This window comes from Sinohyriopsis cumingii, chromosome 7 (genome assembly GCF_028554795.1).
Source record: "Sinohyriopsis cumingii isolate HCF-2022 chromosome 7, ASM2855479v2, whole genome shotgun sequence".
Taxonomy (NCBI): Eukaryota; Metazoa; Mollusca; class Bivalvia; order Unionida; family Unionidae; genus Sinohyriopsis; species Sinohyriopsis cumingii.
The window spans coordinates 47,318,033-47,341,329 of NC_142967.1; the positions used below are offsets into that span (position 1 = coordinate 47,318,033).

The 23,297-nt window shown below is 35.8% G+C and overlaps 1 protein-coding gene across 2 annotated transcripts in view; it reads right to left on the reverse strand.

The window, feature by feature from the left end:
- The window catches only part of LOC149795151 (small ribosomal subunit protein mS39-like), a 142,528-nt gene that overhangs the window by 35,991 nt on the left and 83,240 nt on the right, over positions 1-23,297 (reverse strand). For both annotated transcript variants that reach the window (XM_089964876.1, XM_089964877.1), the window contains exons 15-21: positions 20,767-20,795; positions 20,270-20,379; positions 17,945-18,023; positions 16,054-16,144; positions 15,353-15,438; positions 12,122-12,207; positions 9,012-9,080 (exon numbers count right to left, since the gene is read on the reverse strand). In XM_089964876.1, the coding sequence (XP_089821002.1) occupies positions 9,012-9,080; positions 12,122-12,207; positions 15,353-15,438; positions 16,054-16,144; positions 17,945-18,023; positions 20,270-20,379; positions 20,767-20,795 (550 nt within the window). The remainder of the gene's footprint in view (positions 1-9,011; positions 9,081-12,121; positions 12,208-15,352; positions 15,439-16,053; positions 16,145-17,944; positions 18,024-20,269; positions 20,380-20,766; positions 20,796-23,297) is intronic.

A 23,297-nucleotide genomic window follows, 5' to 3' on the forward strand; every position in this document is an offset into this window, starting at 1 on the left:
ACGCCTTCGACACGTCCACGGATGGCATATATCTACACGCCAGGTCCGATGGGAGGCTGTTCAACCTGGCACGACTGCGCTCAAAGACAAAAGTGAGAGCTGTGCTCATCAGGGAGATGCTTTCTGCAGATGACGCAGCTCTTGTGGCCCACACCGAGGAAGCCCTCCAGAGACTGGGAGACCGTTTTGCTGTTGCCTGCACACAGTTTGGTCTCACCATCAGCTTGGAAAAAACAAATGTCAGCGTGCAAGATACCACCATTGCCCCTTCAATCAAAATCAATGGTGTCACCCTGGAAGCAGTCAACAACTTTACCTACCTAGGGTCAACCATCAGCAACACTCTCTCGATTGATATGGAGCTGGACAGAAGGCTTGGAAAGGCAAATACCATCATGGCTCGATTAACAAAGATGGTGTGGGAAAACAACGCGCTGACAGAGCACACCAAGGTCCGAGTCTACCAGGCCTGCGTTCTCAGCACCCTTCTATATGGAAGTGAGACCTGGAGTACTTACATGAGGCAAGAACGCCGGCTCAACTCCTTCCACATACGGTGCCTAAAACACATCCTGAAAATCAGCTGGCAAGACCGTGTTCCACACAGCGAGATCCTGCAGCGTGCAAGTACCCCCAGCATGTACTCCCTGCTAATTAAACGCCACCTTCGATGGCTGGGTCACGTCCAACGCATGGAGGATGGAAGGCTGCCAAAGGACATCTTATATGGACAGCTGGCCACTGGCATGAGAAGAGTCAGACGCCCCTCACTCCGTTTCAAAGATGTGTGCAAGAGGGACATGAAGGCATGCAACATTTCACCCGATGGCTGGGAAGAGCTGGCCGAGGACCGAGGCACCTGGAGACTGATGGTAAACAATGGCATATCAGTCGCTGATGCGAGGAGAGGCCAGTTGGTGGCAGAGAAATGTAAGAGAAAGAAGAACGCAGCAGCAACCACAGTAACGCAGACTTCCCAGTATGTCTGCACCAACTGCAGTAGGGACTGTCACTCACGTATAGGCCTGCACAGCCACAGCAGACGATGCCAACAGAGACAGACAACACCCCAAGGGCGCCATTCGCATGGTCTTTCGAGACCAAGTCGCCAATGATGATGATGATTTATCAGTCCCTTAATACCTACTAATTTAACATCCATGAATACAGATTTTATAATAGATATTTCTATTCTAATACAGAAATCATGAATTTGTATCCTTAGTAAACTCTGTTTACTAAAGTGATCACTATGTCTTGCTATTTTTCTTTGTTCTCAGGCATGCTGCTTGCTATTTTTCTTTGTTCTCAGGCATGCTGCTTTTGATTAGAATAATAGTTAAATTTTGTATTGCTTTAAATTTGTGATCAGATTCTGATTCCTTATTATTTTTTCCAATAAATGTTTTGGTAAACTTATATGATTTGTCAGAAAAAACCAACGATGCCTGTGGAAGTGATGTCGCATATTTTCTGCATACTTTTATACTATACCATTTCTTGTAAGAACATCTTCATCAGTTACCGATGTCTTCTTTTTACGCCTTGTTGCAAGACTAATATCAAGTTATTAAAAAAAATATAGCAAGTCAAACATTTTTATATCATAAGTTAGATTTTTAAAAATGGATGAAAGTCAAGGAATCATTTTTCCCAGAGCACTCATAAAATCAATGTCATTGCAGTTAACTGTATTGTCAATAGCATCATCATCATCACTGATGGCCTAGCAGTAACATTCTGCACTTTCAATCCAGTTGTCACGGGTTCTATCTCCCACTTCTAGTCTTTCATATGAGACTTATACCTATGGCCTGAGGGCTTTAATGGCAGAGTGATATAAGATGCTTGTCTTGTGATACAGATCTGAGGGGCTTCCATGACAGTGGTACAAGATGCTTGTCATGTGATTACTTACCTAAAGAGAATGTTGCCAGTTACTTGTGGAAGGTCAGTGGTTCTACATAAGTGGTGTTTAGTGTCTCAAAAGGACTTGGATTTTCTTCAGCAGTAAAAATGGCTGCCATATATAGATTCTCTTCATCTGAAAATGGTGTAAAGGCCATAATGATCTACTGAAACCCCCGAGATCTCGTGTCTAAATGACTTCAGCTGTTGGAGATAAATGTCAAATCAAGAGGCTCCATGTGCCCAAGTGTACTAAGGTGCTTGCTTTTACATCACTTGCACAGCTCACTGAGTGAGTTTGTGTCACAAATCAACCAATTTTGGTTGGTAGTCTTTCGGGGTTCTTCCTCCACCTAATATATTGTTAAAAAATAACTAAAACCCCCAAATCATACCACACTAAATCAACCAACTAATCAACTGTGGCCACAGCAGCAAAGGTACTAGTCAATCATTTTTGCCACAGCTGAATGAGTTTATAACTTTTGACTCAAATAATTTTTGTAGACTATAGAATATCGTCAATTATGCCTTTCTGACAGTTACCTAAAAGTCATCATCAGTTGGTACAAATAGATTTTTCATGGTGAGCATATGAGATGGAAAAGACTCAAGCAATCCTGCATCACACACTGCCGAAAAGTTTACATTTTAGCTCACTTAAATTTTCTCTTAACAATGTTCATTGTTCCAACTAGAACTGTTGTAACTTATTCAAGCTATATTCACCAATATCTGGAGATATGCATCTGTAATAAATATATGTAACAAAGTATGAGAATGCATCAATGTTTTTCAATGATGCATTTGAATTGAGCAACAACCACAATCAACAAACCAAGAAATAAAATTATTCACAACTCTCAGGCAGAAGTAGGGTATAATCATAATCTGCCAAAAGATTTTTAAATTTTTAAATCTGCCAAATATTTGTTCCAACCATACCGATTCAGTGGACAGATCACCAGAATGGACAGCAACAGACCAGAAGGTTAAAATCGATTTGATACAGCTTTTAAGTAGCTAAATTCATATTGGTTTAGTTAACTGTACACCCTTTATTGTCTTCCTTTTGATGAAATTTCTTACTAAAGCTAAGAAAATAATGTTACACACATTAAAAATAGGCACACTTCAACTCATTGTTTTTATTATACTTCTCCATTCCAGCCTGTTCTTATGATCTTGTCCCCCCACATACTGTTTGTCTTGTTTATGATACGTATCTAAATTTCTCACTTACTTATCCTACTACTATACAAATGTTCTGTGAATATGCATATCAGTTTTAAACACAATGGGGAGACTAAATCCAAGATTGAAAACCTCTACATTTCTGGATGTATTCTGCTTGGATTCCATATTTCTGCACAAAACTCAAGAGTTCAGGACTCTCTGTACTAATTCAGTTCCCACTGTAAACCTGTGCAAACACCATGATATTAAAATTCAGTAACTTAACATTTCGAGTGCTCACGATCAAATTTGTATCATTTTAGACACATCTATGATGACAGGTTTTGTGAAAAGAAAACCATAAGAAGCCGCACTATTTTCTGGATCTATACAAATCTGAAATGTTTGCTTTCAATACTGCACCAAAGTGTCAGCTGCTGATTTCAGTAACGCGTCATCATAACTCGGGTCTGTAAAGGGACGGAAATTATGTTAATAAAACAATGTCCCTCACTTTTTTTCAGTTACAAGTAGGACAAGCTCTCAAAAGATTGTTTTTACTAAAATCTTACTTTCATTATCAACCAATCAGGGACAGTCAAACCCATATATACTCTATTTTAAATAATCTTCACTGATTTATAGCATGGTTCTCGTTCTTTCACATCTGTAGTAATGTGAGTCCTTTAACAACTCTCAATGGTTGTAAGCCTTTTTCGACCATGCTGAATGGACACACTGTAAGATAATGTTCAAGTAACAGAAATACCATGGGATAACCAGAGACCAATAAAATCGAATAGTCAAGTTATCTCCCCTGCAGGGATGCTGACAGGATTTCTGGATGTACTCTAAGTTTTGTCTGTGTGTGATCTCCAATGAGGAAGTGGTGGTGGTGGGAATAGTCATTGTTAAATATCTCCCTAACACTTAAATATCTGTCACTCTTTCTTACTGTTCCACTCTGTTACAGCTCTTCTGAAATCAAAATTCTCGAAAAGATGTCATCTCATGTTGTATAGCGATTAATACTGTGATGTCATTGGGCATGGTCACGTGGTTGTGGTGGGGTCTTGGTTGGGATGGCATAAAGACTATAGGCTTACTCCATATTTGACAGCTAATTATGATGTTGTCAAAGGAATTCAAAAATTTCTTGCAATTCAGTTGGACTCGGATACTTGATTCATAGTCAATGAACAGGTTCTAAAATTGATGTGTTTATTTTGGAGCTATGTTCCTCCATCACATTCAAGATTTGGATATACCAAAGGTGAAATTTGTATAGTTGCATCCTAAACTACTATCGTGGCTACTTCAAATGTTATTTAATGTGAGACTTTAATGCAAGCACTCGTAGCTTCAGTGATTTTGGGGTTTTAAAAATTAATTTCTTCTCAAACAACTCAATTTTGTGCAGATTACATTGTTTTTTAATGATACAGTAAGAATTCTTGATGTGTAAAAATTGCACAAGAAATGAACATCAGATCAGAAAAACTACCACTGGGAAAATACTGATAGGAATAGACAGAAATAATGATATAATTATTTAAGTAGAATATATGGTGACAATACGAGCGCTAGTTCTACAACTTTGTGCAAAATACATCTTGTACAACTATTCTGTTGTTTCTAACAACACTGTAATATGGCAATAATTTCTGTCCACTTTTTACTTTAGTCCTCTGCTAATTAATAGTTTTAGATTTTACAACATTAAGCACATTTTACTTTTTGACTATAACACATCATTATAAATATTTAGATTGCAAGAAAATAGAAGTTACAATTTTATTAAAAGCACTGGTACCAGTAAGACTAAAGAAGATGGTAAAAAAAAAAAGAATCAGGATGATTAGTAGTGTAGTAAAGAATCCATATCTCAGAATGACATCAAGTATTTTTTCAAAAATTTCATCATCAGTTAATGATACTGCTTAAAAATGTATTGTACTAGATAATAGACATTTTTTGTTACCAATTTTGCAACACAAATACGAAATGATGGCTTGGAACTAAGTGCCAAAAGGTCTGCAGAAAATACCACCATGATCAAAATATACATTGGAAGAACCGAACACAAATATGACAAATTTTTATCCATCTTGCTTTGAGTTTACACAGAGCAGTCAGTCTCTTATGTTTAACGTCATTTAATTTTTGCACATAGAGAGCATGTACATCATTTGGTCATACATCTGCATGATACAAAAGTTTGTCTTTCTCTTCTTTTGTTGCTCAGTGGTTCTGCCAACTTGAGATCTACACACACTTAATTATGTTGTATGGGGATTCTCTGATGTTCCCTATAAGCAGTAATCTGTTAATTGTTTCTGAATTTAATATGATCCTCCTCCTCGGTGTACAAATATTATTCTGTGCTGTGAACTCCTTTCATTGCCTGCTGTCTGAAATGCATATGCATAACTAGCTTAAAAAGTTACTGTTCTTTATGGTTGTGCAATTTTCAACATCTCACATGTATGGCCCCATGGGTATTCTCTCTTGGATATCTCTGTCCCAAAAAGAAAAGTTTTGAACCAGACGTCTCGTTAGGATTTTAAAACTAAGAGTCCATGGCTCCCATTTTGGTAAAAATATGAGTCCCATCAGGAAAAGTTGCAGTCCCCTCTCAGAAAACTATGCCAATTATAAGAACTATTGGTTGCCATAGAGTTTAATTTCTACATTCTTTAAAAACACTGACATAGCTCTTGCTTGTCCATCAGAGTGAGTCTGAATTTTTTCAATCCAAGGAAGGTCTTATTCAAAGCACTAAGCTAGGCATCACACACTTTCTTACACTTGGATAATGTCCCTTTCAAACTATCAGTTCTAGCAACTTTAGCCCTCTCCTGAATCTCACAATCTTTGTCAGTTTGCCGTTGAACCCCAAAATACTCATTCAAGTCTGTCTCAAAATGTCATGATTCCGAGGTCACGTGCACTGCTTATTCCATTACACTCGGAAATGAACACAAGAATGAAAGCTAAAGTTGTTTATTTGATGTACTGTTATAAATGACCACATGTACATCTCTGGGTATTTCTGCCTCTGAATTCAAGCACTGTAAACATCAGTCGATTTTCCCACCCAGCTGCCAGTCAAAGCCTTTGATCTCGCCGCTTAGCTCTTGCAGCATATTCTTTTGATGTACTCTTATAATGGTGACGACCGGGGGGGGGGCTTTCAACCACTAAATTCTGTCATTGTAAATATCATCACAGCTAACTGATCAACACATTTTCCCACTATGCACGTGACCGAAGCAGGACTGGCAAGTCTTTGAATTTTACCGCTCACCTAAATAAAAAAGAAACTGGCGACCAAATACGCATGATTATAAGCGTTTCTGAGACCTCTGTCAGTTTTCACTAACATGAACCCTGCCAAAGATTTACTTCCTTGAATCAGTGTTTTGCTGCCTCTTATGCCAGATTTATCTCTTCCATAATGCTGTATTAGGGTTTTAAGCCCAACATTCCCATAATCTGCTTGTTTAGACATGGGTATCTTGAATAAATATAACCGGCATATTGTCCATCCAACACATACATCGTACTCGCACTCAACATCAATTTTGGGATCAAAATCACACACTGGTATTTCCAGTAACATTTTCCCAATGTCCAGCAGACCGATATACATTAAATTCATTGTCATCATAGTTATCACCAGCCAGTATTTGCCGACTAAAAATGTCATCTGCAGACAAACCGTGTTGTAATTCAACCATTTTGGTTTCCTGTGTGGCCCTTATTGGAAACACGCATTTGTAAAACTTCCACGATGAAAGTAAGGCTAAAACTCCGTAAAATGCTTGTTCCAGGGCCATTGAACTAATCAAATTTAGTTTAACAGCCATTATGTCGAACCGAAGTATCCAGATATCTTTATGTCATATCAAGCGCTGTGAGGTAGCTGTGGCAACGCAAATTACGTCGCGTAATGCACTTTTAAAGTTAAAAGTTTAATAAAAATTGCATACTGCGCAAAGCACATTTTTTATATCTGTGACGTTGACGTAATTTGCTGAACGCGTATCACTGCTTTAAAAGTACGCGAATTCGTACAAATTACGTGCACTCGCGTGTACTGGCATCATTTTCTAACCCAATGTTTTATTCATGTTAGACCGCTAGGAGGGGGTTAGATGCGATTTTAAATATATATTCGTTTTTTTTTTCCTTCTTTCTGACAACCCCACCAGCGATTTCTCATTTTGTTAATACAACCCACAACAGAAGTGATTTTCCTAAATAACCTTTAACTGTCAGAATCAAAATAGTTCGAAACACAACCTCCTACAGAATTTTGTCACCTTAAAACTAACCATCCTTTCCATGGCTGGATTGGAATGTTCTGGCAAGTCCGTATTATATCCCCCATCACCAATGGGATTGTTCTCCTCCTTGTATGCTTTGCATCCAGGGGTTTTGCAGTATATGGCAGTTTATTTTGCTAAAATGTCATCAGGTGTATAAAAAAAGGTTCTACCTATCAAATATGTTGTTGTAGGGTTTAACGCTATTTTTCAGCACAAGATAGGCTATACATGGCAGCCAGTATTAATGGTGGAGGAAGAACCCGGGAAAACTCCGGAATGAGCCACCAACCCATGAGAAGCTACTGGCAAGCTTTCTCACGTACCCATATTGGCAGAATCTGAGACTCGAACCCACGCAGACAGAGGTGAGATGGCAGTGATCCAAAATGGAGAGCGTTTTAGACCACTCGGCCACTCGGGGCCCCCACCTATCAAATATGCAAATATGGCCAGTCAAATCATGTCTAATTGGGAAATGCCAGTCCAACACAGTTGGCTGAGCCATGCTGGAAGGCTCCAAATGTGATGCCAGTTCAATGTGTATTAGTATCAGTGTGCTGGATGTACAATGCCATCACTGTAGGAACTGTTGAGCAACATGCTGCTTATCAGTTCAAGATGACAGATTGATGACCACTGAAACCGCATACTGACTGTCTGAATAGGTTAATCGGCTGCTCGGGATAGTCTATGGGAAATGATATCTTGTAGTCTGGTTGGGCTGGAGATGTCATATGGTAATCCTGCATGCCATACTTCAACATCCTATGCAAATTGGGCTGCCAGACCGTATAAAAAAATGGTCCTAGTTTTCAACATTTTAGACAACAGAGCTTGCTGTAGTATGTATATGGAGTTCCAATATAGTTCGAGTGGAATTGCCTGCCATGGCTTTGAATGGATCTTAAGTGATTGTTGCCATAGGTGCTGTTTTTGGTACTTTCACCAAAAGCAGGGACAGCATTATGATTACCACCATAAAACTGATCAAAGATTCCTAATTTGAATAAATGCCTAATATTTTTGCTCAAAAAATTTAGATCATGCCCTTTTTCTGTGGCCCTATATTATCTTTTCAAGATGTTGGAGCAAACACTTTCTGCTCACATTGTACATACACTACATGGATGTGAGGCTGCACATTTTGTGCAGGTTGAAAAAAGCAAATGTTATATATACCAGGTATATCAACCTTCTTTCTTGTACCACTGAAAATAATATCAGATGGTCAAAATTGATTAAAAATTGCAATGGATTCTTCAGAGGCACTGTTCAGTTGTAAGTGAAAGTTGAAATAGGTAAAAATCCTGGTGGCCACTAATCTTAAGAGTTACTGCCTCTCGTCTATATGATAAATAGATGGAAAAACTTTATTTTTAAGGAAGGCTGGGTTCGGAGGTAGCAGAGAATCATTATAATTACCCCATTTTGATGTGACCAGGTAGTATATTTGATGGAGAAAAGGTTATAAATGACAAATGTTGATAGATAACACCCAACAAATGATTCACAAGTCATGCCCATCACAGGCTATACCATAAGCTCATTTGACCTTAAAGCCATGTTAATGAACAATGTATCTGGGTTGAAACTCACCATGCTTCATCAAACTGGCCATCTCGCAGGAAAAGAAGAATTATGTTACCCATCATTGGAGCATTTATGCTGCAATAGAAACATTAATAGTATACTTAAGTCGCAGTTATGTTGTAAACTTGTTTTGACTGGACAGCATTCATTTCATTTGGTTCTCTACCATAAAGAGCAAGAATGGTAGGACTTAATGTCCTTTCTACCAACAAGACTCGAAGTAATCTGCAGTCTGCAAATGAAATTTAACTTTTAACTAGCAATAAATGGTTTCAAATATTCTAAGAGTAGCATCCCCTGCATAGCTCTTCTGTTTAGACTCTTTATATTACTCATACATCATTAAAAATACAACCAGTAAATATGTACTTTTGAGAGAGTGACATATGTAAGGTGAAGTAGTTCGCATTTAAAACATGCACAGTGTAGAGAATGTTGGCATACCTGTATGCTACAATAATGTAATGTGGATGATATTTCTTTTGGATATTGTACTTTTGGAAATATTATGATTTAAGCACACTGCTAACTAAAATGACTGCTCCCTTGTGTTAAAAAAATCAGCCTGAATTAGTCTAAAGTACACTATATATAGCAGCTATTAAAATAGGGAAAATGAATTTTGCCAGACTAGACAATACCAGCTTCTGAAAGTGCAATGAATGAATTACCAAAAATATAAAATAGAAAAAAAGTTATCGGTTCTTTTTTATACAATTTACCTCTGAAGTTCAGGAAGTAAAAATGACCAAGTAGAGCTAGCACTTTTTTGAAAGGTGCACATTTGAAGTAAGGCCAAGCTGTATACTCTATAACCCATATTACACCCATCAATCATACATCAAAATAAAGGGAATTAAAGGTTCTTTGAATTATACCTAAGATATACAAGGTCTTTTTTAAATAGCCAGTATAACCAGTGAGGAAAGCCGGCGAAATGGGGAAATTCTTTTTCTTTAAAATCCTAACCCTATGCAAAATACAAAACTGTAGAGCGCCACCTTAAAGCAAATATAAAAATGTTTGCAATTATATTTTTTATTTTTGTATAATTATGTATGATGTTCTGAATAAAATGGTACATTCATATTGATGTTAAGCATGAAAATAAGCTAATTATGCTCATTTTGTTCTTGCTTACATAGTTTGCCATGAGGCATGTTTGTGTGAGTAGTGACCTTAATTATGGGGAAATTAGAAGTCTTATTATATATAGGAATAGAGTCAACTTATATTTAAAACTGTTGCAACAAGTAAAAGAAATATATGGTGAAAATGTTTGTTTTCATTTATTTGCAATGAAATGAAAAAATAAATGATGAGAAAGTTAATTTGCTTCTTCCATATTAAACAATAGGCAAATATTTTACACTCTGACCTTTGACCTTTATGAACCTGATGAGTTACCTCCCTTTTCAAATTGTAAAATTCATTGTTGATATCTCAGAAATAATTCTGGCTAGTTTCATGTTCCTGTCATTCAGCATAACATTAGTTGCTATGTTTACAAAATGTAATGTGCATTCTTAAAATAGCTCACTTTTTATCACAATGGGGTGGGGGGGGCTGGACTTGTTAGAGATTCTGACACTCATAAATACTGTTCTGTGGGGGGAAAGGTAGGAGAATTATTCATAAGGATTGTTTTGATGCTTGTGACTTAAATGTTTCAGCCATATAAACATAATTAAATCATACAATAATAATACCTATATTCTCTTTATGGGGGCGCTCACCAGTTAATATGTACTTTTGAGAAAGTGACATATGTAAGGTAAAGTAGTTCGCATTTAAAACATGCACAATGGAGAGAATGTTGGCATACCTGTATGCTAAATTAATGTAATGTGGATGATATTTCTTTTGGATATTGTACTTTTGGAAATATTACATGAGTTAAGCACACTGCTAACTAAAATGACTGCTCCCTTGTGTTAAAAATCAGCCTGAATTAGTCAAAAGTACACTATACATAGCAGCTATTAAAATAGGGAAAATGAATTTTGCCAGGCTAGACAATACCAGCTTCTGAAAGTACAATGAATGAATTACCAAATACATAAAATGTAAAAAAAGTTATCGCTCTTTTTTATACAATTTACCTCTGAATTTCAGGAAGTGAAAATGACCAAGTAGAGCTAGCACTTTTTTGAAAGGAGCACAGCTGAAGTAAGGCCAAGCTGAATACTCTATAACCCATATTACACCCATCAATCATACATCAAAATAAAGGGAATTAAAGGTTCTTTGAATTATACCTAAGATATACAAGGTCTTTTTTAAAGAGCCAGTATAACTAGTGAGGAAAGCCGGGGAAATTCTTTTTCTTTAAAATCCTAACCCTATGCAAAATACAAAACTGTAGAGCGCCAACACAAGTATGATCTGCAGTGAAAATATAAACAGTATCAATAACCCCCAAGTATTTGCCCAAGAGAAGTAATTAAAACATTATCTATTCTCTTAATTTCAAAATGTCATGACCCTCCGGTGTACACATACATGGTTAATATAAAACAATTAATACTCTTGTGTAATAATTAATGCCATGATTATCAGCATAAAATGGCATCTACGATTAACATAACTGCTAGAATTTATTAAAAGGCTTAAAACTTTCATATAAGTGGGGCCATGACTGTAAAAAAATATACTATCACTGTGGTGATATTGAGCAGATTTAAAAAAATTTTAATAAAAGAGCATCATAAATATTCATCGTAAAAATTCTAGTATTGATATTCAGTTTTACACTGGACCTAGTAAGAGTTTAAGTTGAAAAGTTTTGAAAGTTATACAGATATGGCATGAAAATCTCTTCTACATACATATTTTCCTAAATATAGGTTCAATGATAAGCTCTGGGAATTACAAGAACACCAGCTTCCTCTTTTACACCATTGTGACCTTGCTGTTTGATATTTTTACATACAAATCCATAAACAGCTTGGAAAATTTACTCTTTGGACATCCTCTTTTCTGCTGCACTATCAATATGTGTTCAGCATAACTCGAGTTATTTTAAGTAGTTATTATAAGTATAACATTTTTCTTCATCTGGTCACCTTGACATTCTGACCCTAAACTCTGTTGCAAGCTACATCATGAAAACTTACTCTATTGACATTCTTTTCTCCTGCTCTATCAACTCATCTCGAGTTTTCATAATGTGTTTGGCTATCATGGCAAAGCGGTGTTGTAACTGCAATAATAAAATAAATATTTTCTCAGTTTAGACACAATGTCAGAGCATTTAGCTTAATGTAACAAAAATAAACAGGGGAATTATCACAGAAAACAATGGAAGATTAATGATAAATCATGGGAATTATCACAGAAAGCACTGGAAGATTAATGAGTGAATCAGAGGAATTATCAAAGAAAACACTGGAAGGTTAATGAGAGAATTAGGGGAAATATCACAGAAAACAATGAAAACTCAGTTAAGTGACTCATGGGAATTATCACACAAAACAATGGAAGGTCAATGAGTGAATCACTGGAGTTATCATAGAAAACACTGAAAGGTCAGTTAGGGCAAATGACACAAAAAACACTGGAAGGTCAAAGAGTGAATTGGGAATTATCACTGAAACCTCTACATATATTCACTCACTCCTAAAAAAAAAAAAAAAAGGAATTATATGTACATATAAAAATAATATATGAATTTTAGGTTGGCAGATGGTGGTAAGTGATGGTGGCAGTATGACATGGAATTAAAGAGTCAGTAGCTATTTTTAGTTCATATGTCTGTAACACTGGTCAACAGTGAAATCATTACTGACTTGAAAAGGCCCTAATCTGTAGTATTTTGGTGTGCCGAACACGAATATAACCGTGAAAAATTTGTATTGGCTCTCGTTTTGAAGATATTCATATACCTCATTTTCTATGTTTCACTGTGTAAATTTCTCCAGTAGGACTGCAGCAACATCCGGAATAATGATGTAACATTGCATAATACCATCATGCTCACATCATCCACAGTTGATTGCATCATTTTCTGATGCAATGCAATACTAATGCCATGCGGCTGCTGAAGTAAGTTGACGTCAGCAGTGTACTATACATGTGTAGGCCTATTATACTAATGCCAGGCGGCTGCTGAAGCTGACGTAAGCAGTGTACTATATAAAGCCCAATCAGATAGGTTCAGCATTTAAAATATTTTAGACGTTGTGCGAGACAGTTCAAGCTACTGTTACATAAAACTTATTATTTTATCCATTTACGTACAATAAAGAACAGTAATGCCTCGAAAGTGTGTTAATACCGCGGACAATTTTTGCTATATTTGTGGGGAAGTGACATTTGCCAACCAGAAGAAAAGTATCAATTCTCAAGTGAAGAAGGCATATCATCTTTACTTCGGATGCAAGGTTGGTGACCAAGACAAGCCTTGGGCTCCGCATATATGCTGTGCTACATGTACAACACAGCTTTCACAGTGGTTGAATTGCAAAAGGTCATCAATGCCGTTTGCAGTCCCAATGGTGTGGAGAGAGCCAAGCAACCACCTAAATGACTGTTACTTCTGCTTGGTTCCTCCTCTTTCCGGCGGAATAACGAAGCGAAAGAAGTCGAGAATAGTCTACCCAAACATTCCGTCTGCATTGAGACCAGTTCCACATGGTGAGGGACTTCCTATTCCAGAACCTCCAGCAGAATATTCTCTTGATTCATCTGACGAAGACAAAGGTGAGTCGACCTGTTCTTCTCCTGGTCCATCAGCATGCAGTGATCCAGATTTTCACTGTGGTGCATCATCAACCCCACACAGAATAACACAGGAAGAACTAAATGACCTGATTCGTGATTTGGACTTATCAAAGAACAAGGCAGAATTGCTAGGATCAAGACTCCAACAATGGAATCTTCTAGAAGAAGATGTCACAATTACTGCATATCGAAAGCGCCACCAGCAATTGGAGCCTTTCTTCAGAAAGGAAAGTAATCTGATATTCTGTTCCGATATTGAGGGCCTCATGAATGCTTTAAAAATCACTCATGACCCACAAGAATGGAGACTATTTGTGGACTCTTCGAAACTGAGTCTCAAGGCTGTGCTTTTGCACAATGGAAACATTCTTCCATCTATTCCAGTAGCGTATGCTGTCCACATGAAAGAGACATACGATAACTTAAGGCAGCTACTGAATTCCATTGAGTATAACAAGTACAGCTGGCACCTCTGTGGTGATTTGAAGGTAGTTGCCCTTTTAATGGGACTGCAGCAAGGATATACAAAATACATGTGTTTCTTATGCGAGTGGGATAGCCGAGCAAGGGAAATGCACTACATGAGGAAGGAATGGACTCACAGGCAGAATGTAGCCATTGGAGAGAAGAATATCCAACACCCAGCTCTGGTTGAGGCTCAGAAAATCTTGCTACCACCCCTTCACATCAAACTAGGTTTGATGAAGAACTTCGTGAAAGCCATTGACCGGACTTTGCCAGCATTCCGATACCTGCATGAAAAATTCCCTCGACTCAGCGAAGCAAAGATTAAAGAGGGAGTTTTTGTGGGTCCTCAGATTCGAGAGCTTTTCAAAGATGACCGGTTCAACAACTTGCTGGAAGGTGATGCGAAACAAGCATGGAATGCTTTTCGCCTAGTTTCTACAAACTTCCTCGGAAATGTTAGTGCAGAAAACTATAAGGAACTAGTAGAAGACATGTTGATGAAGTATAAGAAACTTGGCTGCAATATGTCTCTAAAGATTCACTTCCTTCATTCCCATTTGGATTTCTTTCCTAGCAACTGTGGTATTGTTAGTGATGAACACGGCGAACGTTTTCATCAAGATATCGCAACAATGGAACAAAGATACCAGGGAAAATGGTCCACTACAATGCTGGCTGACTACTGCTGGACACTCCTCAGAGATGCTCCCGAACAGCTGTACAAGAGACAGGCGAAGAAATCTAAGATGTAGTCAATGACTTGATTTTTTATAGGTAGGCTATTACAGTTGACCTTTTACTATTGGAATGCATTTCGTTATGTAAACATTAATTTCTTGCAGATTACAAAATAACTAGAGCCAATTTTGCAATTTGACTGTCATATTCGTGTTCAGCACATAAAAATTGATAAGAATTGACTAATTTTATTTCAGTAACATGACTTTTGTAAAAATTTGTTGTCCAGTGTAATCAGCAAGGAAAAGAGTAACATACTGAGTTATAAATAGTTACACACAATAGTATCTTTAATATAGCCTGTTGCAATGTATATGTAGCTATTCCAAAAATCATGTAATTTTGAGGAGAAAAGTCTGATACTTTACATCATACATTATTAAACTGTCTTGACATATTTGTTAGAATCTATATAATACCTCGGGTGGATGTGTTGCAGAAACCATCATTTTCAATACTCTATCTGCAAACAGGCTGATGTAGTCATACCCATTGACCATAATGTCTGAAAAGATAAACAACAAAAAAGTCATTTTTATTATAAATTATGTTTCTGTCAGAACATTTACCCAAGCATATTTATGAAATATCATTCTTGGAAAGAATTACCTCCCCTGTCTGCTACCTGTATACTGGATATTTATCAATTTAAGCTAGACTTAAACATTAATGACACATTTGTGGTGGGATGTGAATGGGATCATATGAAATATGATCAAGTATTGTTGGAGAAATATAATTTCCAATACAAATTTCCTTTCTCCATTGAACATAATACCAGGTCACATTTACCTTACAGGAATAGGTATATCAGAGGAGGAAATGCATTGACCTTTACCTTGGTGCCCTACTGGAGGATGTAATGATAGGAATCCTCTTGTATGGGTAACATCATTCCCCTGACAAATAATGGCAGCACAACTAATGGATAACTATGACAATGAGCGACTTACAATTGGTGTGAAGCAGAACAAATAAATAAGCTAAATATGCAATGAAAAAGTAAATAAAATTCCAGGCATAACTAATTTTAAAGGCAGACTAAGAATGGACAAGGGTAACACTATATACCCATCCATTTTCAAGCCAGGGAATTAAAGATATGCAATGAGTCATTTACCTGACCATATTCTAGGCAGGTGGCGATAAGCTTCCTCTACCTCGATAGTGTCCAGGAGAAATGGGAACTCATTCCTGTATGGCAACCAGGTCTGAAAGTGAAACATATGGACACTACAACATAAAATCTGGACAACAGGCATGTATGAAAAAAAATCATGTATAAAAATAAATGAACTAGAGTTTTCTGATGATTGTTCTGTTTCTAATTAAGCAGTGAACATAAATAACAATTGCAATTTTAAATGATAACACCAATTCTGGTACGCACTGCACCAGTCACTAATTCTTTTTCTACGAAAAAATAATTTTTTGACAATATAGGTAGCAGTATTGCATCTATGCTCACACCTAAACAGCACCTCAGTTATAGATCTACGTCAGACAAGCCAATATAAGCTTAATGCAGCAATTAGTTGACCTGATTCTATTTATGAAGATATCTCACATGCTACTGAATATCAAATGACACCAAAAGTTTGTTAAATAGTAATATGTATTTGTTTTATATTGACTGACCTGGTGTTAGTTACAAATCAGGATGCTGCCATTTGTAAGTTGTTAATCAATCAAATGTAACAAAAGGGAGAAAATTTATGAGAATAAGCCTGATTAAACTGTCCCCTACTGGAAAGGGCAACATGAGAAGATCAGCTCAATTTCATGCAGAGAATGATAAGTACTTATTTATTAGATGAATATCATGAGGCATTTTGCAATAGTTCACAGACAAGTACTCATACTGTTCAAGAATGCACATGACCCATGATGTTCTTTCAAATAAGTACGAAATAAAGCAATGTATTTGGGCAGCTTGAGTATTGTGGGATTTCCCTATTCCATACCAGTGTGTATATGATTTTGGGATCTTCCTATCCCACACCAGTGTATATGATTGTGGGATTTCCCTATCCACACCAGTGTGTATATGATTGTGGGATTTTCCTAACCCATACCAGTATGTATATGAATGTGGGATTTCCCTGTCCCACACCAGTATGTTTATGATTGTGGAATTTCCCTATCCCACATCAGAGTGTATATGATTGTGGGATTTCTGTCCCACACCAGTGTATATATGATTGTGGGATTTCCCTGTCCCACACCAGTGTATATATGATTGTGGGATTTCCCTGTCCCACACTAGTGTATATATGATTGTGGGATTTCCCTGTCCCACACCAGTGTGTATATGACTGGGATTTCCCTATCCCATGCCAGTGTATATCTGATTCTATACAACTTTCAATGTTTGTAAAATATCTGCCTTAATTATTTAAAGCTACAGAACTGTAGCAAAGAAACGTCTCTTGATGAAAAAAGCAGGATGCATATCATGAATATACTGACAAAGTTTACAAATAAAACATAATTTTGAGATCATTATTCTGCTAAATCTGTTACTAAGAGTTCTAAGATCAGTTTTTGCTGTAATAGTAAAAAAAAATCATTAATTTCTCTGCTGGAACTGTTAAACTAAATTCTGAGATAATTTCTCTGCTGAAACTGTTATACAAAATGCTTTCAGTAGAATAAGAAAACAATAGCCTTTGTTAATATGGTTAAAAAATCAAGATAACTTCCGAAGGTCAACTTTGAGTTCATATAATAACAACATCTTTGCATTTTTGCCCATTGATAACAACATTCTGTGTTTTGCAAAACACGTTTCAATTGTTCCCTTTGGGTATGCTGTTAATAAGTTAAACTCTATCATGCTGGAGAGAAAAGAACTAAGCTGTTGCAGTTTCACAATAAACATAGCACAAGGCCGGATGGCATATCACAAACTGAACTTGCACATCTTTCATATTTCAAATGCTGAGCAAATTGTTATGACACTGCGGTCAGACTTGAGTTTATGTAGATATTATAGAGATACCAGGACTTACATGCGGTACAAGTCTTTCATAGTATTCCATAATTTTGTCCACTGTTTCAAACATACATAGCACACGGAAAAAGTAATTGCTGAAAAAGGAGACAGAAAAAATCAAGACTGGCAAAATATAATCTATGCTGAAAAAGAACTCTCACAGTCATTAGCTGAAAATAAAATTCAAATACATTCCATAAAAATATTTAATCTCTGAATCAACAAATTTTATAAACATTAAGCAACTATTTATCCAAGTTCTAATAATTATTTTCTTTTATTTCATTTTGTTTTATTTGAATATTTCTCCTAAATAATAGATTTAACTTTTGTGTTGGAGCTCATTTTCATTTGATTTCAGTGTGTAACAAATCTGCATATTTTATCTGCTTAGTTAATTTTCAAAAGAATTCAGTGTGTAATAAATGTACATTTCATTTGCTTTATATAGGAGTACAATACATTTACATATTTTATTTGCTTTATTCATTTTAAACAGATTTCTGTGTGTAATAAATATAAATATTTCATTTGCTTAAGTCAAGACAGTTTTATGTAATGATGCAAAGAATTTCTGGATGGATGCATTATCAAGTGGATTGAAAACCAAACAGAATTTTAGTCTTACTGTGGACACTGTTTTCTCACAGAAAGAAAACTTTCAGTGCTCAAAGTTTTCTTACTCATAAATTTGTTCACATGTACTGCAAAGTGAACGAAATGATACATAAAAAAAAACAACAGGAAATTAACACTTAATAAACTTACAACTTGAGTGATGCTTCAATAACCTGGATGTACAAAAAAATAATCATTTCAATTAGTATTATGCATAATCTAAAGTTTATTTCATGTCTGGCAAATGTTTAGCCAAATGATATCGCTTGCATTTATTATCACTGTACACAGAAGAATTGTGAGAATACCCAACTCCAAACACACATATATATATATATATATATATATATATATATATATATATATATATATATATATATATATATATATATATAATGGAGCAAGCAATACAAAACAGATCCCCAACATCTCAAGCTAAAACAAGCTCTTTATCAGGGAAGAAACAATTTACATCCATAAAATAAACATTAAACACAAAGGCAGCAGCTACATCTGTCAATGTCACGTTACACTCATTTATTTTCACATCCACCTAACAAATATGTATAAAAATCAAAAGAAAAGTTGACCATAAAAATTGTTTTGCGCAAAATTACATAGCCAGACCTGCCAACCCTGATGAGTCCATCTCAGTAAGGCAGTTGATTTTTTCCCCGTAAGATTGACCAGTTTTCAGCAAGGTGTAAGAAAATATCAATAACTGCTATTGTAAAGCTGGAAAACATAGTTAAAAGTTTGACGCATCGACGGTAAACATTACGTTCAACTGAAAAGTTTGTAAAGTACGCACAGACTTTATTTACCACTAGTACAATTGCACAAACTCTAGTTCCAAACCCTATGCAGCTCAATGGCATGTGGCTATCTCTCAACTTGACATAATTCTTGGAAATTCTTTTCCATTTCACATGATGACGGCAATCATACCTCCCGCCACGAGACATACTCAAATTGGCATGTGATGTCCAATAAATGTAACTGTGTCCTTTCCAGCTTTTATTCACAAGAATCTGAATAATCCTTTTTTTCTTCTGTTTTAATTATTAACACTTTTCTAGGAGCTTATTTTCCCTTTCATCTTAAACATGCATCATATTCTGGATGCAATTTAAAAAAATTCTATAATCAACAGTTTGATCATGCAGACGCTTTGTATGAACAAATAAGTGCAGTGTGAAGGGTTTGGAGTGCTGCTGTAAAGTTAGTCTGGTTTCTGACTAATTTCACTAATTCTAAGATGAAACCCAGATCCAAATAAAACACGGATGAACCAATTATCCGGATTTTTCAGCAGCGATCATTTTCCATAGTTTTTGACATTATGCTGTAAGTCCGTATTTTAAGGGTAATTTTCGTAAGAGTTGGCATGTCTACATAGCTGGAGAATTACCAAGCAGGTACATCCACAAAATTTGTTCTCATTGGATAGCCATCCATAAAACTAAGAATCTGGACTTATTTCAACTCCAGCTAGCACAAAGTTTTTCTGGACAAAATTTAAATTCCACAAGGCCTGCCACAGGATGACATACTTTCATGAAACTTTGCTAATACTGATGGGGATTCTGTGTGATACGTTTATTCATACCTGTATTATTACATATTTACCTCATGGCCAGTGATATAAAACTGTTTTGTGCAATCTAATCTGCATGAATATTAATCCTGATCATTGTTATTCAGCTGCTTATTTGATACCTACTAATAGTCATTGATCTGATTTTTATCCCCCAGGAACTTTTTATTGGTGCCTGTGTTGACTAGTTCATCGATTTTGTATGCGACCTCCAGGTCTTTGCAGGCAAAGAATACCTTAGGATTAGGAAAAAAGACATTGTTATTATTGATTCTTGCTTCTGTAACATACTGTAACAGCTTACAATAATAATGAAAATCTCATCCTAAAAATTATATGGATTCCTCCTAATGAGCACAACTTTTTTTCAAGTTCCAAGGCATTGTTTTAGTATTTCAAAACATTATCTAATATTGAATACTGTCACATTCTCTAGCCAATTTCATTGGTCCTCAAATGCTAAATACATGTGTTCATTTTGTACGATAATTCATTTTTAAACACAAAAAGGGACAAATGTATCCTTAGAGAAGAGGAACAAAAATTTAACAAAAATTTTAATTTTTTTTTTAAATAACCAGGCACAAGACTTTAAGCAAGATACACAAATTGTTTGAACTTACCTTCTTCATGGCAAGAGGAAAAAAAGTCACTGGAAAAAAGAAAGCTAGTTACATTCAAACCCAGCTAGTATGAAATTTGGGAAAAATCATTTTGTATTAACTGGGTGTTGTAATAAGTGGATGCTGTCATTTGTATTAGATTACGGTTTATATATTAGATACACCCCTCCCTTGATAACTCGTGCACAACGGGGTCCACAAACATAGACCACACTATAAGCGAGGCGCGGGTTACCGAGGGACCTCCAAAAATTGGAAAAAAATCGCTCTGACTTTGAGAAAACCATGGGGGGGGGAAGCAGCGTTAGGGAACTGGGCTATTTATTGACTGAATCCTCATTTTACAATCACATCGATAATAATTTTTAATAACATCCTTTTTCTAATGAAGCTGTTCGTTATTCTGTTTAAATAACATTTATTTTCAAAATGTCCAACATATGAAAGATCGCTCCAACTGGTTTCAACATCCATCACATGTACGCGAAAAAATCTGTGTATTACATCACTGTTTTTTGTTTTCTTGATAAGTCTGGTTCCCGTAGTGGTGTTTAATATTATCCTGCAAACCGCGAGTCCACAGTGCAGGGAACTAGATTTAGTGTTGATAACTGTCATGCAACATTTATTTTGTGAGACAATCATCAACGTTGAAACTCAATTTTTGTATTGTTCAATTAGTACAATATTGATGTCATGATTTCATTGGAAGTAATAATGAAACTTCTTATCATCCTTGAGGGTATCTCAATGTGCCAGATCAAGAGTTCTCTGAAAGTCGCTTGCCCACAAGCTCTTTATTTTACGAAGTATTCACTGTGCTTGGCTGCCTTGTTATCTTTGATCAAAGTTATGAAAGAGTCGGTTAATTTAAGATACTTTTTGTTACATATACAATAACATTTATAAGTGTTTGATTTATCAAATGAAGTGAGTTCACCTGACATATGACTGGGGCCACTAGATTTTAAGTCTGTTGGATTTTCATGCCTTTTAACTTTTCTTTTATTCTACCTCCTTTATTTGACTCAAAAGACACAATTAATGTGATAACATAAAGGTGGCCAGCTTTTAATTCATTGCAACAATACAACACATACTTCCAGAAGTCAGTTATCAAAACACAGTTGACACTTAATTAGGTTCTCAGAGAAACGCTCGCAGACATAGCTGTTATGGTAGATTGATGCATTTTATTTCAAGAGGACACGTTGCATTTATGACGATTACACTTAAAAGAAACTAAAAGATAGAACTAGAACACAAATTTCAATTGATAAAAAATTAATTAATTTGTATTTATTTATTAAAGTACTGCCTCCAATTTGCGTAAGTGACATTTTCATTGATCAAAATTTCTTTACATATCGTGCTAGGAATGTCTTTTGGAAAGAAAATGTACAAAACTGTATGACCTATTTTTAAATTTGATATTTTATAGTGTTGATTAAAATGTCCAGATCCTATCTACCGTTTTTGACGATAAAACAAGTGATACATCAAAGTTTCCGTTACCAATTTTGATTGCGATTTTCTTCAAGTTCAACAAATAGGGATCAATTTCTGGGGTATTTTCTGGTATAAAAAATGGGATCCACACCTGATCCGGCATTATAAGCAGGTTCGCAAGTTATCAAGGGAGTGGTGTATAATGAATTTTTTATCCCATTCAAAATAATGTTATATTTTGAAACGTTCAATGAATGTATTAAGTTGGATTAGATGTGATCTGACTTTCAACCAGTTGTAATATTCTGCAACTTTTATCCTGACAGGTTTACATTTTTCACAGCAACAATGGCGTTACCTAAATTCAAAAGAAAAATTTCATGTTTTTCTCGACATTTTTTAAGCATACTGAAAACCCAGCTTTTTGCTTGAAAGAGCATCTCAAATTTATTTGGAGAACTATGGGAGACTAAAATTTTTGTCTTTAGCAATAGTGAGCCATAGTAATTATTTTAATCAGCTTTAAGGAACTACATAATCAGGGAAAAAATGCATAGGCAATACAAAGAAGGTAGCTAGGGTATCTATGTTGAACTCACATTCAAAGTATTGGTGCAAAACATGTGACCTTGTCCCCAAGGTCAAAAGTGGAAAGTGAGCATGTCACAGAATGAATTATCTTAGCTCCATACTGATTCATCCAATGCATGAAGAAAAATCTATTAATAGTTTAGAAAATGTAAGGAAATTAAAAGAATTTAACCTGAACTATATCACAAATTTTCTGTCACCATAAATTGTCTCAGCATTACAGTGATTCATCCAATGTATCAACAAAATTGGGTTAGGAAATGTAACACAAAGTTTCTATGACTGTGAGTGGCAAGCGAATCTTCTAGGACTGTGTTCTTGACCCCAAAGTCACAGGGGAAATTGAGCATGTCATATAATGAATTTTGTGTCAGCTTGAAAAATAATGACAGTTATAATGAGAACCTATCAAGGAGTTAAGCAAATATTACCAAATGAAAAAACTTTATCCAAAACCTTCATGGTAAGTTTCTCTGACTGTGACCTTGAAC